At 46.7% G+C, this 12,560-nt stretch overlaps 2 protein-coding genes across 2 annotated transcripts; one reads left to right on the top strand and one right to left on the bottom strand.

Moving 5' to 3' along the window:
• Positions 1-6,936: 6,936 nt before the first annotated feature.
• MYCFIDRAFT_152217 (uncharacterized protein) lies at positions 6,937-8,464 on the bottom strand (the record flags this gene model as incomplete). The annotated part of the gene is made up of 1 exon (XM_007926372.1): positions 6,937-8,464. The coding sequence occupies exon 1, from the start codon at positions 8,458-8,460 to the stop codon at positions 6,937-6,939; it is 1,524 nt and encodes a 507-aa protein (XP_007924563.1). The 5' UTR covers positions 8,461-8,464.
• Positions 8,465-8,885: 421 nt separating this feature from the next.
• On the top strand, positions 8,886-12,314 carry MYCFIDRAFT_135244 (uncharacterized protein; the record flags this gene model as incomplete). The annotated part of the gene is made up of 1 exon (XM_007926371.1): positions 8,886-12,314. One exon carries the CDS (start codon positions 8,886-8,888, stop codon positions 12,312-12,314), a length of 3,429 nt encoding a protein of 1,142 aa, XP_007924562.1.
• Positions 12,315-12,560: the final 246 nt, after the last annotated feature.

Here is a 12,560-nt window from a genome sequence, read left to right as displayed (position 1 = left end):
TAATCCGAAGCAGAAGAGAAGGAGCGTATAAACTTATAGTAGTAGATAGGTCACCGCTACCTAGTATAGAACGAGAAACGATACCGTTACTACTAGCTATCTAACAGCACTACGAGGAGATTGTCTTAGATGTTACTAATATAGCTAGTTATAATATTGTATTAGGTATACCTTAGTTAAGAAAGCATAACCTAGTCGTAGACTAGAGAAAAGGAGTACTTACATTTAAGGAATACGACTATATAATCGGCATTCAACCTATACCGCGGTAGCGTTCGCAGGCAGATAAGATTAACAAACGCAGAGCGACTCGTAAGACGTTTACGTCGATAGGAATTATAGAGAACCGTATTCAATCCGGATCGACACTACCGTTAGGTTAGGAGGGTTATAATAATAATTATAGGAAGGATAGAAGTTATACGCTATCGAAGAATAAAACTAGAATCTCGGACCTAGACATTCCTAAAGAGTATACTAAGTAGAAGCGACTCTTTAAAAAGGAGAGAGGTAAGGTAGCCTTACCTAAACACTAACTATAGGATTATAAAATATACTTATAGCCTAGGAAAGAGCCTCTATAGGGACCCTTATACGCAATGTCTAAGAAAGAGCTTAAAACCCTAGATAAGTAGCTAAAAGAGAAATTAGAAAAAGGCTAGATACGGAAGTCGACATCCTCGGCAGCCTTACTAGTAATGTTCGTTCCGAAAGCCGGATTAGACGAAGGACGGCTAGTAGTCGATTTTAGACGACTTAACAATATTACAATTAAGAATCGGTACCTACTACCGAACATCGAAGAAATGCAAGACCGATTAACTAAATCAGACTAGTATACGAAGATTGACCTATACGATGCGTTTTACGCAATACGTATAGCAGCTAGATACGAATAGATAACAGTATTCCGAACAAGATATAGGCTTTACGAATTCTTAGTTATACCTATAGGACTTACAAATGCCCTAGCGTTATATTAAGACCTTATAAACGAAGTCCTCCGAGACCTTCTAGACGTATACGTTATCGCATATATAGACGATATCTTAGTCTATACTAAGGGAGCTCTCGCGGACTATATACGAATAGTGTAGGACGTCTTTAAACGATTCACTTAAGTAGGATTTAAGACTGCACCTAAGAAATGCGAATTCTATAAGAAGGAAGTTAAATTCCTAGGATTTATTATTAGTACTATAGGAATCAGGATCGATCTAGAAAAAACCAAGTTAATATAGGAATAGCTAACGCCTACATACGTTAAAGACGTACAATTATTCCTAGGATTAGCTAACTATAATAGAAAATTCATCGAGGGCTACTCTAAGATAGCGGTACCCCTTACGGAGCTTACAAAGAAAGACAAGAAATAGAACTAGAGCACGAAGGAAGACGAAGCGTTTAGGTAGCTAAAGAAGCAATGCGTTTCTACGCTAACGCTACGATTATTCGATAGGAGTAAGGCGGTCTAGATAGAAACAGACGCGTCGGATAGGGCTATAGGAGCATGCCTTATATAGGAGCATAACGGGAAACGATACCTAGTAGCCTATTACTCGAGAAAGATATTACCCGCGGAACAGAACTACGACATCTATAATAAGGAGCTACTTGCAATAGTTGCATTACTATAACACTAGCGAGTATACGCGGAAGGAGCACTAAGTCTTACGATTCTTTCTAATTATAAGAATCTAACTTACTTCACTACGACTAAAGTACTAACCCGAAGATAGGCCCGCTAGTCGGAGCTACTAGGACAGTATAAGTTCGAAATCCGCTATACCCTAGGACGCGAGAACGGACGAGCCGACGTACTAAGCCGCCGTAGCGACTATATAGAGGGTTACGAACTAGTATAGCAGCAGATATTAAAAGCAAACCAAGACGGAAGCCTTAGTACTAACACAAAAGAATTTAACTACATTATACGAGTTCTTTAGGATATAGAAGAACAGTTTCTAATCGAATATAGGAAATACTAAGTACCTAAGGAACGAGTTACGGAGTGTATACGACAACACTACGACGGACTAGAAAATAGACACCCTAGAGTTTCAAAAACAATAGAACTAGTTAGGCGAAGCTTCGGATTCCTATATATGCGACAACGAGTTCTAGAATATATTAAGAAATATCTACAATGTTAGCGTAATAAGGCTAATAGACACGCTAGATATAGACATATCTAATTTAGGACGCTACTAGATAAACTATAGGACGAAGTTATAATAGACTTTATTACGAAACTACCGAAGTCTAAGGATCCGGTTATAGGATATAGCTACGACATAATACTTGTTATAGTCGATAGGCTTACGAAATATATACACTTCATTCCTGCTAACGAAGTAAGTACGGCAGAGCAACTCGGATACCTCGTACTAGATAGACTTATACGATACTACGGATTTCTAAAGACCTATATTACGGACAGAGACAAGCTCTTTACGTTAAACTACTAGAAGACGCTTATAGCGACGCTTGGATTAAGTATAAGCTATTAACGGTATACTATCTATAGACAGACGGCCAAACGGAAGTTAAGAATTAGGCCTTAGAGGTATACTTACGGCACTACGTTAATTACGTATAAAACAATTAGGCATCGCTATTGCCTATAGCATAACTTGCACTAAACAACTAACAATCTAAGACTACGAAAGAGACACTATTCTTCGCTAATTTTAGGAAACATTCGTAGCTGTTTAGGGAATAGTATTTATAGCATCTATACGCGGATAAAGCGATAGTCGCTTTAGAAGACTTAAAGCAGGTATATAAAGAATTGTAAAGGGCAATTGCCGAGTCTTAAGAAAAGATTACGGGACTATATAATACTAAACGAAAAATGGCACCTTAGCTAAAGAAGGGGGATAAGGTCTACCTCCTAATAAAGAATCCGAAAACCCGGAGATCGACTAAGAAACTAGACTACGTTAAAGTCGGGCCATTTTTGATTAATAAGCCTAAAGGACTAGTTAATTACCGACTTAAACTACCGGACGACGCAAAAATCTACCTAGTATTCTATATCTCTATACTAGAACCTACAGACGCCGAAACACCGTATTAAGAAACATTTCACTTCTAACCTAAGGAAGAAAATAAGTTTAAAGTCGAAAAGATCCTAGATTAGTAAGGTTAGAAATACCTTATTAAATGGAAAGGATACCTATATTTAGAAAACACTTAGGAACTAAAAGAAAACCTACAGAACTGTTAGCAGATAATTAAAGAATATCAAAACCGGACAAAAAAGAAATAACTAGTATAGGAATTAAACCTACGACCTCTTAGACCCTATCGATTATAGCGCCTTAGAGTTCTTAACGACCTAGGGCAGTGTAGCTCGAGGAGCGGGGACTCTAATAGCATACCTAGCAACTATGTCTTTTGTAGCTAAGAATTATACTACTAGACTAACTAGCTAGAAGATAAAATAGATAGGAAATATTAAAAATATATACCTTTAGGACACTAGACTCTCGGCACTCCTACTAGGAATTTTAGAGGTAGGCTAGGACGTCCTATCTAGACGACTCTAGTTATAAGGCGACATCTATAATCGGCTATCTAGGGGAAACGGCTCGTTAGTAGGTAACGAGAATATTATCGGCTCTATAGGCGAAGAGCCTAGCTCTCTTTCGAGCTCCTCCGCCTATTAAATAGAGGCTTCCTCTACCTTAAGAGCTTATACCTCCCGATCTTCCTTTATACGTAGCGACTTACGTAAGCGACGGACCTTTACGCGATACTCGAAAAGCTTCCGCGTAAGGAGGTCCTCCTCCTCTTCGGCTACTTCGAGATCTTTAGCTATCTTTAGGCGCGCCTTCCGGATTTTTTTATACTCTATACGAGTAACTTGTATATTATAGGACTAGCCGTATAGGGCGCACTCGGAGCAGCGACCGGAACGGAGATCGACTTTGTAGGATTTATTAGCCTATTCGTAATAAAAGTAGCGGATCGGTATTTCGAGGTAGTCGGTAAGGATATTATTTACGATATTTTCCTTACGCTAACGAGAAGACAAGTCCTTTAATAACTTTAGTATAGTAAAGAAGTTAGAATTAGAAAGTTCTAGAATAAGGGACTATTTCGCTTAAGGAGGGGGATAGTATTACGGATCTAATTAGTTAGAGTCCTTATATAATCTTAGAGCGACGCTAAGACTAGTAGGCTAAGCTGTCGCTCTATCTTACTAGGAGCGATAGGAGCGGTCGAGAGCGATAGCGTCGCTTACGTCGCTTACGACTATAGATAAGATGTCTCCTTTATATTTAGGAACGCCGGAATGCCCTTATAGCTCGAGGCGTTTAACTTATATTACCTACTTACTAATTAGAATTACCTTTATACTAATTATTCTGTCTCTACCTCCCGCTTATATTAGCCTCTCTAAAGAAGCCTCGGCTTGTACGTAATAAGAAGTTACTTAACGATCTGTCGCGAGTAACCGTAATACGCTTCTTCGCTGTCCGTAACGAGCTCGGTCGCTACCGTAAGCGTAGCAATGTTACTGCTTATTAGGACTACGTATCTCGCAAAGCGCCTCTTATAGTAGAAGTCGCCCTCCGCCTATATAGAACGCCTACTAATTCTATACCTTCCGAGCGAGCGTTTAGCGCTATAAACTTTATATAGAACGACTACCGCTCGAAGCTATCCGCTAGCCGTACTAACGACTATACCTATATCTATATAAACAGCCGCGCCTTACGTAGAAGGCCTATAGAAGAGGTAGTAAGGAGACAATACAAGGCTAAACTATAAGAGATATAATAGCGATAGCTAGCAACTAAGAAAGAGATCTACAAGGCGGAATTAAAAGTATTATTAGCCTTCGAAGAAGCAGTAATAAAGGACTACTACTTGCTACCGAGCGACCCTTGTTATCTATACTAATACGACCTTAAAGAGATATTTAATATCTACGGTACTAGCGCTAGTAAGCAAGAGCTAGAATATAAGGAAGAAGCTACTACTATCGACTACGACGATATCTTTATAGCGCTTCTAATAAGTTAACTAAGTTAACTAGCGGCAAGTTAACTAGTAGTAAGTTAACTAGCGGCAAGTTAACTAGCGGCAAGTTAACTAGCGGCAAGTTAACTACTATAGAGCTAGTAATAATAACTATACTCGCCCTTCTTTAAGCTACTAGATAGCTAGGCTTCTAGCTTCTACGACCCTCTAGTTAATTACTCGCAACCTTTATAAGGGTAGCAGTTGCTAGAGATATATAGTAATTATCTAGGTGCGGAAGCGTATAGATAAGCGCTCTAGCGACTACAGTTTAGTTAAGTGTATCTATAGCAATAATAGTCTATATAATAGTCTATATTCTATAGCAATAATAGTCTCTTCTATAGTTAGATAGACCTAACCTTCCTTCTTAGGTTAGCGGTCTTTAGCCCTATTGTTACTAACAACTACACCTCATTATCTACAGTTACTAACAGTGTTGCTAACGTTACTAACAACAGGTGTTACTAACACAATGACACCCCTAGCGAGGAGTCACTTACATTCATTGCTGCCGGGCGTAACTCATTACGGTGTGCCTCGACAGCTCGCTCAAAATAGAAGCTTCGATGCTTCGATGCTACGATGCTACGATCTCATGTCCAGATTGCCGGGGCTTGGGAAGCGAGGGTCTGCCAGCATCAGTGAGCGCAGTGAGGGTGCTCAGTCGGCCATGACATTCCCAGCGAGCGAGAGCGAGTGTCAATGAGTGTCGTGAAATGGAAAGGAAATGAAAAGGCGAGAGGCTGAGCGCAATGCTGTGACCGATCCCGCGACGAATCCCTGGTAGCGAAAGGGCAAAAGCACAACGCGTGGCGTCGTTGAATTTCCCCACAGCGGCTGCGTAAGTTTAAACTATATATGAAGCTATCCCGGTCCGTTCATGCAGGTACCTCTTGCGCTACTTAACCAGGGCATTGCATTCTTTATGATTGCCTTTAGGCACAAGACAGACGCGAACATGTTCATCGACAAGATGTCGGCCATGATAACGAATCGATTGCGAGAGAAGAAGGGCAGGATTCGTTTGCTAGGATCATAGCGACAGCGACCGCGGAAGTAGGTAGCTGCACCAATTAACGTATGCAGACCACGAGACTCGCACGACAGATCACGATGTACTGAAAGGCCGTGGCTAGGTTGGAGTGCACGGCATGTCATGTTTGTGCTGCCCTCTACATTCTCAACGCAGTACATACAATGTGTTCTCGACCCACGAGTCGTAAAGAAGTGGCTGGGAGATTACACGGGCTCGCGCAAGGAGAGGATATCGCGGCAGAAAACTTTGCTATAGACAATCAAGTGCTGCGAGATATGCTACTCGGCACTACTCCAAGGCAGCTGCATAGGCTGATTTATAGCTTCGCGTCATTGGGCGACCCATTCTTTCTCTGGCTTTGATGGACTTCTGGAGAGTACCGTTCTGGCTTGCGTCCAGCTTAAGCCTCTTGAGCGATCCTGCGCGTGGAAGTCGCTTGGTGGCCTTCTTGTGCTTTGGAGCGCGTGTCGGAGTCGAAGGTGACGGGTTCTGCGGCGTGCCGATACATGCTTTGCGTTTCTTTGGAGTTTGAGGGGGCTTGCCTGGCGAGCTATTCTGTCGGCGAGTGGGAGTCTTTGGCGACATGATCAGAAGCTATCTGCTACAAGAGTCGATAGACTGATCAGTGCAGGACAGCATGTTGATGGCATAAAATGTTGCACAAAGACTTTCCCAATATTACGAATTCGCCGGATGTGGTCGAAGCTCATCTTCGACAATGATCTCTCGGTGTGCTCTTTGTCAATGCAGGACCATGCCACTTGTGTCAGCAAGTCATGTGGTCTCTCTGGACCAGGCTTTGGCACATGTATTGCAGCATGGCGAAAGCGGCGCATCCAAGCCCTTGATACGTACGACTGGGAAGCTCAAGTCGAATAGTTTCTTATCACCTCATCAGGAATATCGTTGCCGATTATGACTTTCCTGAACTTCCAAACACCAAGCAGCATTGGAAATGGCACGACAATCCAGGATACAACAGCTTGGAAGACAAGTGCACTTTTCAGCGACTCTGGTGGTTCTCCAATCCAACTCCCTTGCGACGCGTCCATGATGATGATGAATACTGCTCCGAGCATCTGGCCTCCAACCCATCCGACCACACTCGAGACTTCTGGGCTCACGGGATGTGTGACAATAGTCAGAAGCTCCAGAGCAGTGGGCAGTAGGCTGAAACTTGTTGCCCCAAGCAATGCGCAGGTAACGTAAGGTCCAGCGATTTTCCTTGTCTGCGGCATGAAAATGAGAATCGTATAGCTTACCGCTATGAGCGGAACCAGGAGCTTGATAGCCAGTAGAAACGCCTTCGTACGGTCAATAATGGGCGACACGACTGCTGAGGCCACAAGTCCAACCACTATGAGTAAGGCGCCTGCTATACCTGCGTCTGTCTCAGAGAAGCCGTATGGCTCAAAAATTTGGTTGATCAAGCTTGACGTTGCATTGAAGCAGCCAACGTAGACCGAAAACGGTATGAGAATAAGGAAGAAGGAGCCGTTCCTGGGTAAGTCGCGAAATGCCTGCCGAAGGTCCAGTTTCTCTGCCGCTGCTGTTGCTGAGGGTGGTATCGGCGGCTTAGCTGGTATCAATATGGCTGGCAAGGCTGCAACTGTAGATATGATAGATGTGTACAGAACCATATTTGGGATGCCCGAAATGTCTTCGGCCCAGAAAGGTCCGATGAGCTGTCCCAGAGCACCTCCGAAAGGATTCGCTAGAGATGCAAGGGCTGTTGCAGACACTCTTCCTCGATCACTGAACCACGTTTGACTGTATCGTGTAGGCGCAGCAAGTACGAATGGTTGCGCGAGACCAATGACAATTTGGCCAAACATCACGACGCCAAAATAGCCGTTGTTGGCTCGCGTGCCAGCATAGCGAATCCAGTTGCCGACCAGAACAAGCGCACTTGCAATGACGATTGACATTTTAGGTCCATGGTGGTTCAAGACCCAGATCACAGCCGGGGCCGCAGCGGCAAATGCGAAGAGAAAGCCGGTGCTGAGCCAGTTGATCGCGCTCTCGCTGACTCGGAAGTAGTGTGACGACGTCTCAGAGACAGCAGCAAATGTCAGCCAGTCCCAGCTGACCACGATGTTGAGCAGGACCAGCTGTACGAGACCAAGCCAGCGCCGTTTGTAGACGCGGTATTCGATCGTTCTTCCGGCATGACTGTCGCAGGTCGTGACCTGTTGAAGAGAATCCGCTGTTCCTGGCCGATCGGAGCTGGCAGCTGCTTCTTGACTGGGCGGCGCATCAGTATATCGCTCGCTGAATGTTGTATGCGCGCCTTTGGAGACGTGGCTGGCGGATGGCTGCTTGTTGTCGCTTATCGCAGACATGACGGAGCTCGAACGGCTGTCCAGCTCAATGTAGTCAGTCTGGGCCATTCGATGGCACCGCAGTCTGCAGTGGCGCAGAAATCAAATGCGGTCGCGCGTCCATGATGGAGAACTTGCGTTTGTCCGATGTCGCCAGGTTACATGTAAAGTCCCCAAGTCCCTTGCGTCGGGGACAATGACTGCACGGCACGTGCCGCTCCGTGTGTTGCGGCTCAACTTCGATATTACCTCAGCATCGATCTCGTCTAGAAAGTGCCATCCAACGTTCAGCTTGTGCTGGTGGCAACGACGAATGCACTCGATATGCGGGAGTGGGTGAAGTGAAATCCGAATCTTCCTTTCGATCGCACAGCGAGCCTCACTTTCCATGCCGACCCGTTCCAAGTTGACTTCGACCGGCTGCGGACTCCCGACGTGTCTCGCAAGCATCTTATCCTTATCGACCTTCGATTACCAACTAGGCTTAAGCGACGATGTATCAGACATTCTCCGGCAACAGTCGACGGCCTCGTCAAGTGAATCTGTCCGGTAGGCCTGGAAACCCGTTCGCGAAGAGCAACGGCACGGCCGCCGCCGGCGGAAGTGGAGCACAGCAAGCAGTCGCATCAGCGCAACAGGATCGCATCAACCGCCAGATTCAGAGGGAGCGAGCACGGGCGGCGTCAAAGGTTCAGAAGACATTCAGAGGGCACAGTAGCCGGCGCAGGACATTCAAGATATGGCGGCAGATCTGGGACGAACAGGAGGAAAGAGCGAACGGAGCATACAGCACAGCAGACGAAAGTCTTGGGCAGCTACGGCGCCTGCTATTATTCTTCAGTCCGAGAAGAGATCCAAGCGACGTGAAGCGACTTGCTTGGTATGGGACACGACAAGTCACGACGAGCGATACGGTGCAGTGCAAGGGCGACGAGTGGTCTCGTGCGTATTCGAAACTCCAGAGAGCCTGCATAGCAGCACTCCGAGCGCGGGTACTGCCGGATCGTGACAACGATCGAACAGTGTTGGGCATCTTGACCTTCGCTGCGAGACAGACAAAATTCACCTCTGACGATGCCGTGAACTACTATGACGCCCTCACCTCGAGTGGAGCAGACTTGCCTCAGGACTCTTTGCAAGGAGCGCTTCTTGCCCCGCTCCAATCTCGTGCGGCGTATGAAGGTTTGGCAGTGTTGCTTGCGAGACCGCTGGATCAAGAGACTACCAGTCTCCTCCGAACAGCCATCGATGCGGAGGCTTTATCGGAGGCCGTGGCTTCTCGCTTGGCACCGCCTTCTCTTCCCAGGTCTGAAGCGAACGACTCGCAGCGAGGATTGTCGACGAGATCGCGAGTATGGCTTCTCGGCAACCTGATTGCGCTCGTTGAAGTTCGATCGAGCATGGCATTTATGAGTGCTATCAGTCAACTTCTTGGTTCTCTCGCAGATAGTATCGATTTCGAAAGCACGCCGCTTGATCTCGAAAACACTGCTTATGATAATGAAATCTTGGCCAGTGTACAGTCTGGCCTGCCCCTGAACACCTTCATGCAGAAACAGGTCAATTCGCTACTGCACCAGCATTCCATACGTAATCTTCTGGTCGGCAAGCAAAACTTGTCCGGCAATCGCGACGCTCAAGCATTGGCTGGTTACGCTCTCACATTATTACGATGCTTTCCACGCAGGTCAGATGAAATCCGCATGTGGTTGCACCTAGGACCAACAAGGGTCGACAGTCCTTCACCGACCACTTACTTGTGGAATGCAACGAAACAGACCCAGGTCTTTTCGGAGATATGGTCTTCCTCACGGGGTGTCGTCCAGCTGCTGAAGAACAGGATTCCGTCACCACGTGAACGAGACGACTGGACCATAATACTTGTCTTCTTGGAAATGTTTTCTTTCGATCTCAAAATCATGGATGACGAAGAGTTCATGGGCAAGAGTCCTGTCAGCAAAAGGAACAGCGCTGTTCCTGTACCAGATGTTGCCAATCTCGTGACGTTCTTGAAGAATCTTGGCTTTACACTGGTCTACGACGCTGGCAGCTTGAACAATTCCGACGCTTTGCCAGCAAGGGATCAGGGCTCACTGTTTACTACCAAGAGCCGATTTGGCAACGCATCGCAGAGCAACGACTCATCGGCCAACGACTCACCCTTACTCGTCGCACAACTCCCCGGTCTTACTTCAGACTACTTGAAAGGCGTTGTAACCAGCCTCCTGCGTGCTATTTACGAACGCGATTCTCGACGGAACTTCCTGCCAAAGGGACACTGGTTGATGACGGAGCGATTCAATATGGATGCCTTCACGCAGGACGTTGTCATTGAGGAAGAATCAAGACATGTCATCCAACAGCAAGAAGACGAGGACAAGGATGACGACTCCGACTCCGACTTCAATGATCGCTTCGACACTCCGCGTACGGGCGCGAGCTCCTACGCTCGGGTACTTCGTTCTCAAGAAGCAAGAGCACGTGCACAACGAAAGGCAAGCAGGAGGCGATACTTGGAGTCAATGGCGCCGAAGCTGGAAATTCTCCAGAACATGCCATTCTTCATACCATTTCGCACTCGTGTCGAAATTTTCCGACAGTTTGTTCGCCTCGACCAAGAAAAGCGACGCTTTGGCACAACAGACCCAGATCTTTGGCGACAGCAGATGATGTTTCAGCCACAACAAGGGCCGCCTCGAGATCTTCTTGCACGACACCATGCTAAAGTCAAGCGTACGCAGGAGTTTCAGGATGCCTACGAGCAGTTCTACGAGCTAGGTGCCGACCTCAAAGAGCCTATCCAGATCACTTTTCTGGATCAGTGGGACATGCCTGAAGCTGGCATCGATGGAGGTGGAGTCACCAAAGAGTTTCTAACCAGTGTTATCAGCCAGGCCTTCGATCAAGACCCAAAGGCGTCCGGCCACCGATTCTTTGTCGAAAACGATCAACACCTTTTGTATCCCAATCCCACCATTTTCGAAGATCTGAAATTGCAACACCAGTTGTACGGATTCAGCGAAAGGTCGCCTGAGGTTGCAGAAGCGTGTCGCGATCTCGGCAGGCAGTACGAATTTCTCGGTCGCATCATCGGAAAGTGCTTGTATGAAGGAATACTGGTGGACGTCTCTTTCGCTGGCTTCTTCTTGAAGAAGTGGGCGCTGACAGGCGGGACTGGTAGTGCACGATCTGAGTCGCACTATAGGCCAAATATCAACGATCTCCGTGAGCTGGACGAGGGCCTGTACCGAGGCCTGCTCCAGGTCAAGAACGCCGACAATGCAGAAGAACTAGGGATGACTTTCTCAGTGACCGATGAAGTCGGACCGCCAGACGGCAAGCGCGTCGTTGAAGTCGATCTGGTGCCGCACGGAGGTAACATCGCCGTCACGAACGAAAACCGTCTTCAATACATCAACCTGATCGCAGCATATCGCCTCGCGCGGCAAGCTTCCCAGCAAACCCGCACGTTCCTCCGTGGACTCAGCGACATCATTCAACCTTCTTGGCTCAGCATGTTCAACCAGTCAGAGCTCCAGATCCTCATCGGTGGTGCCGCTGCTGGTATTGACGTCAATGATCTTCGACGCAACACACAGTATGGCGGTACGTATGTCATTGGCAATGATGGAATGGAGCATCCGAGTGTGCAAATGTTCTGGAATGTCATGCAAAAGATGGAAGATCAAGACCGAAGGAAGGTGCTCAAATTCGTCACTTCGACACCTCGTGGACCGCTTCTGGGATTTGGTCATTTGAATCCGAGATTCTCAATTCGTGATAGCGGAAGCGATGAGAATCGGTATCCCACCACGAGTACCTGCGTAAATCTCCTGAAGCTGCCGATGTATAAGAGCGAGGCGGTGTTGAGAGAGAAATTGCTCGCTGCCGTTAACAGCGGAGCGGGATTTGATCTGTCGTGAGGAATTGGAATTCGAGCGTTGAATGGAGAGCCCGATCCGTGCTGAGGCACTGATGAAAGAGATATTCGGTGACTTTGAAGAGCCTGGTTACCACTCTCGCTTTCGCCAATTGGGCAGCGGGAAGCGCAGCCTCGCAGCCGCGGTTTGGTCGTTTTGGTGAAGCGGGCGCAGCCACGACCACGCCCACTATTGATGACTATGATCTGAAAATTTGTTTTAGCGAGGCGCTTGGTAGAGAGGAAAGCA

Source organism: Pseudocercospora fijiensis (assembly GCF_000340215.1).
Source record: "Pseudocercospora fijiensis CIRAD86 unplaced genomic scaffold MYCFIscaffold_3, whole genome shotgun sequence".
Lineage (NCBI taxonomy): Eukaryota > Fungi > Ascomycota > Dothideomycetes > Mycosphaerellales > Mycosphaerellaceae > Pseudocercospora > Pseudocercospora fijiensis.
Note: the sequence above shows the minus strand (reverse complement) of the source record. Positions and strands in the feature narration are given on the sequence as shown.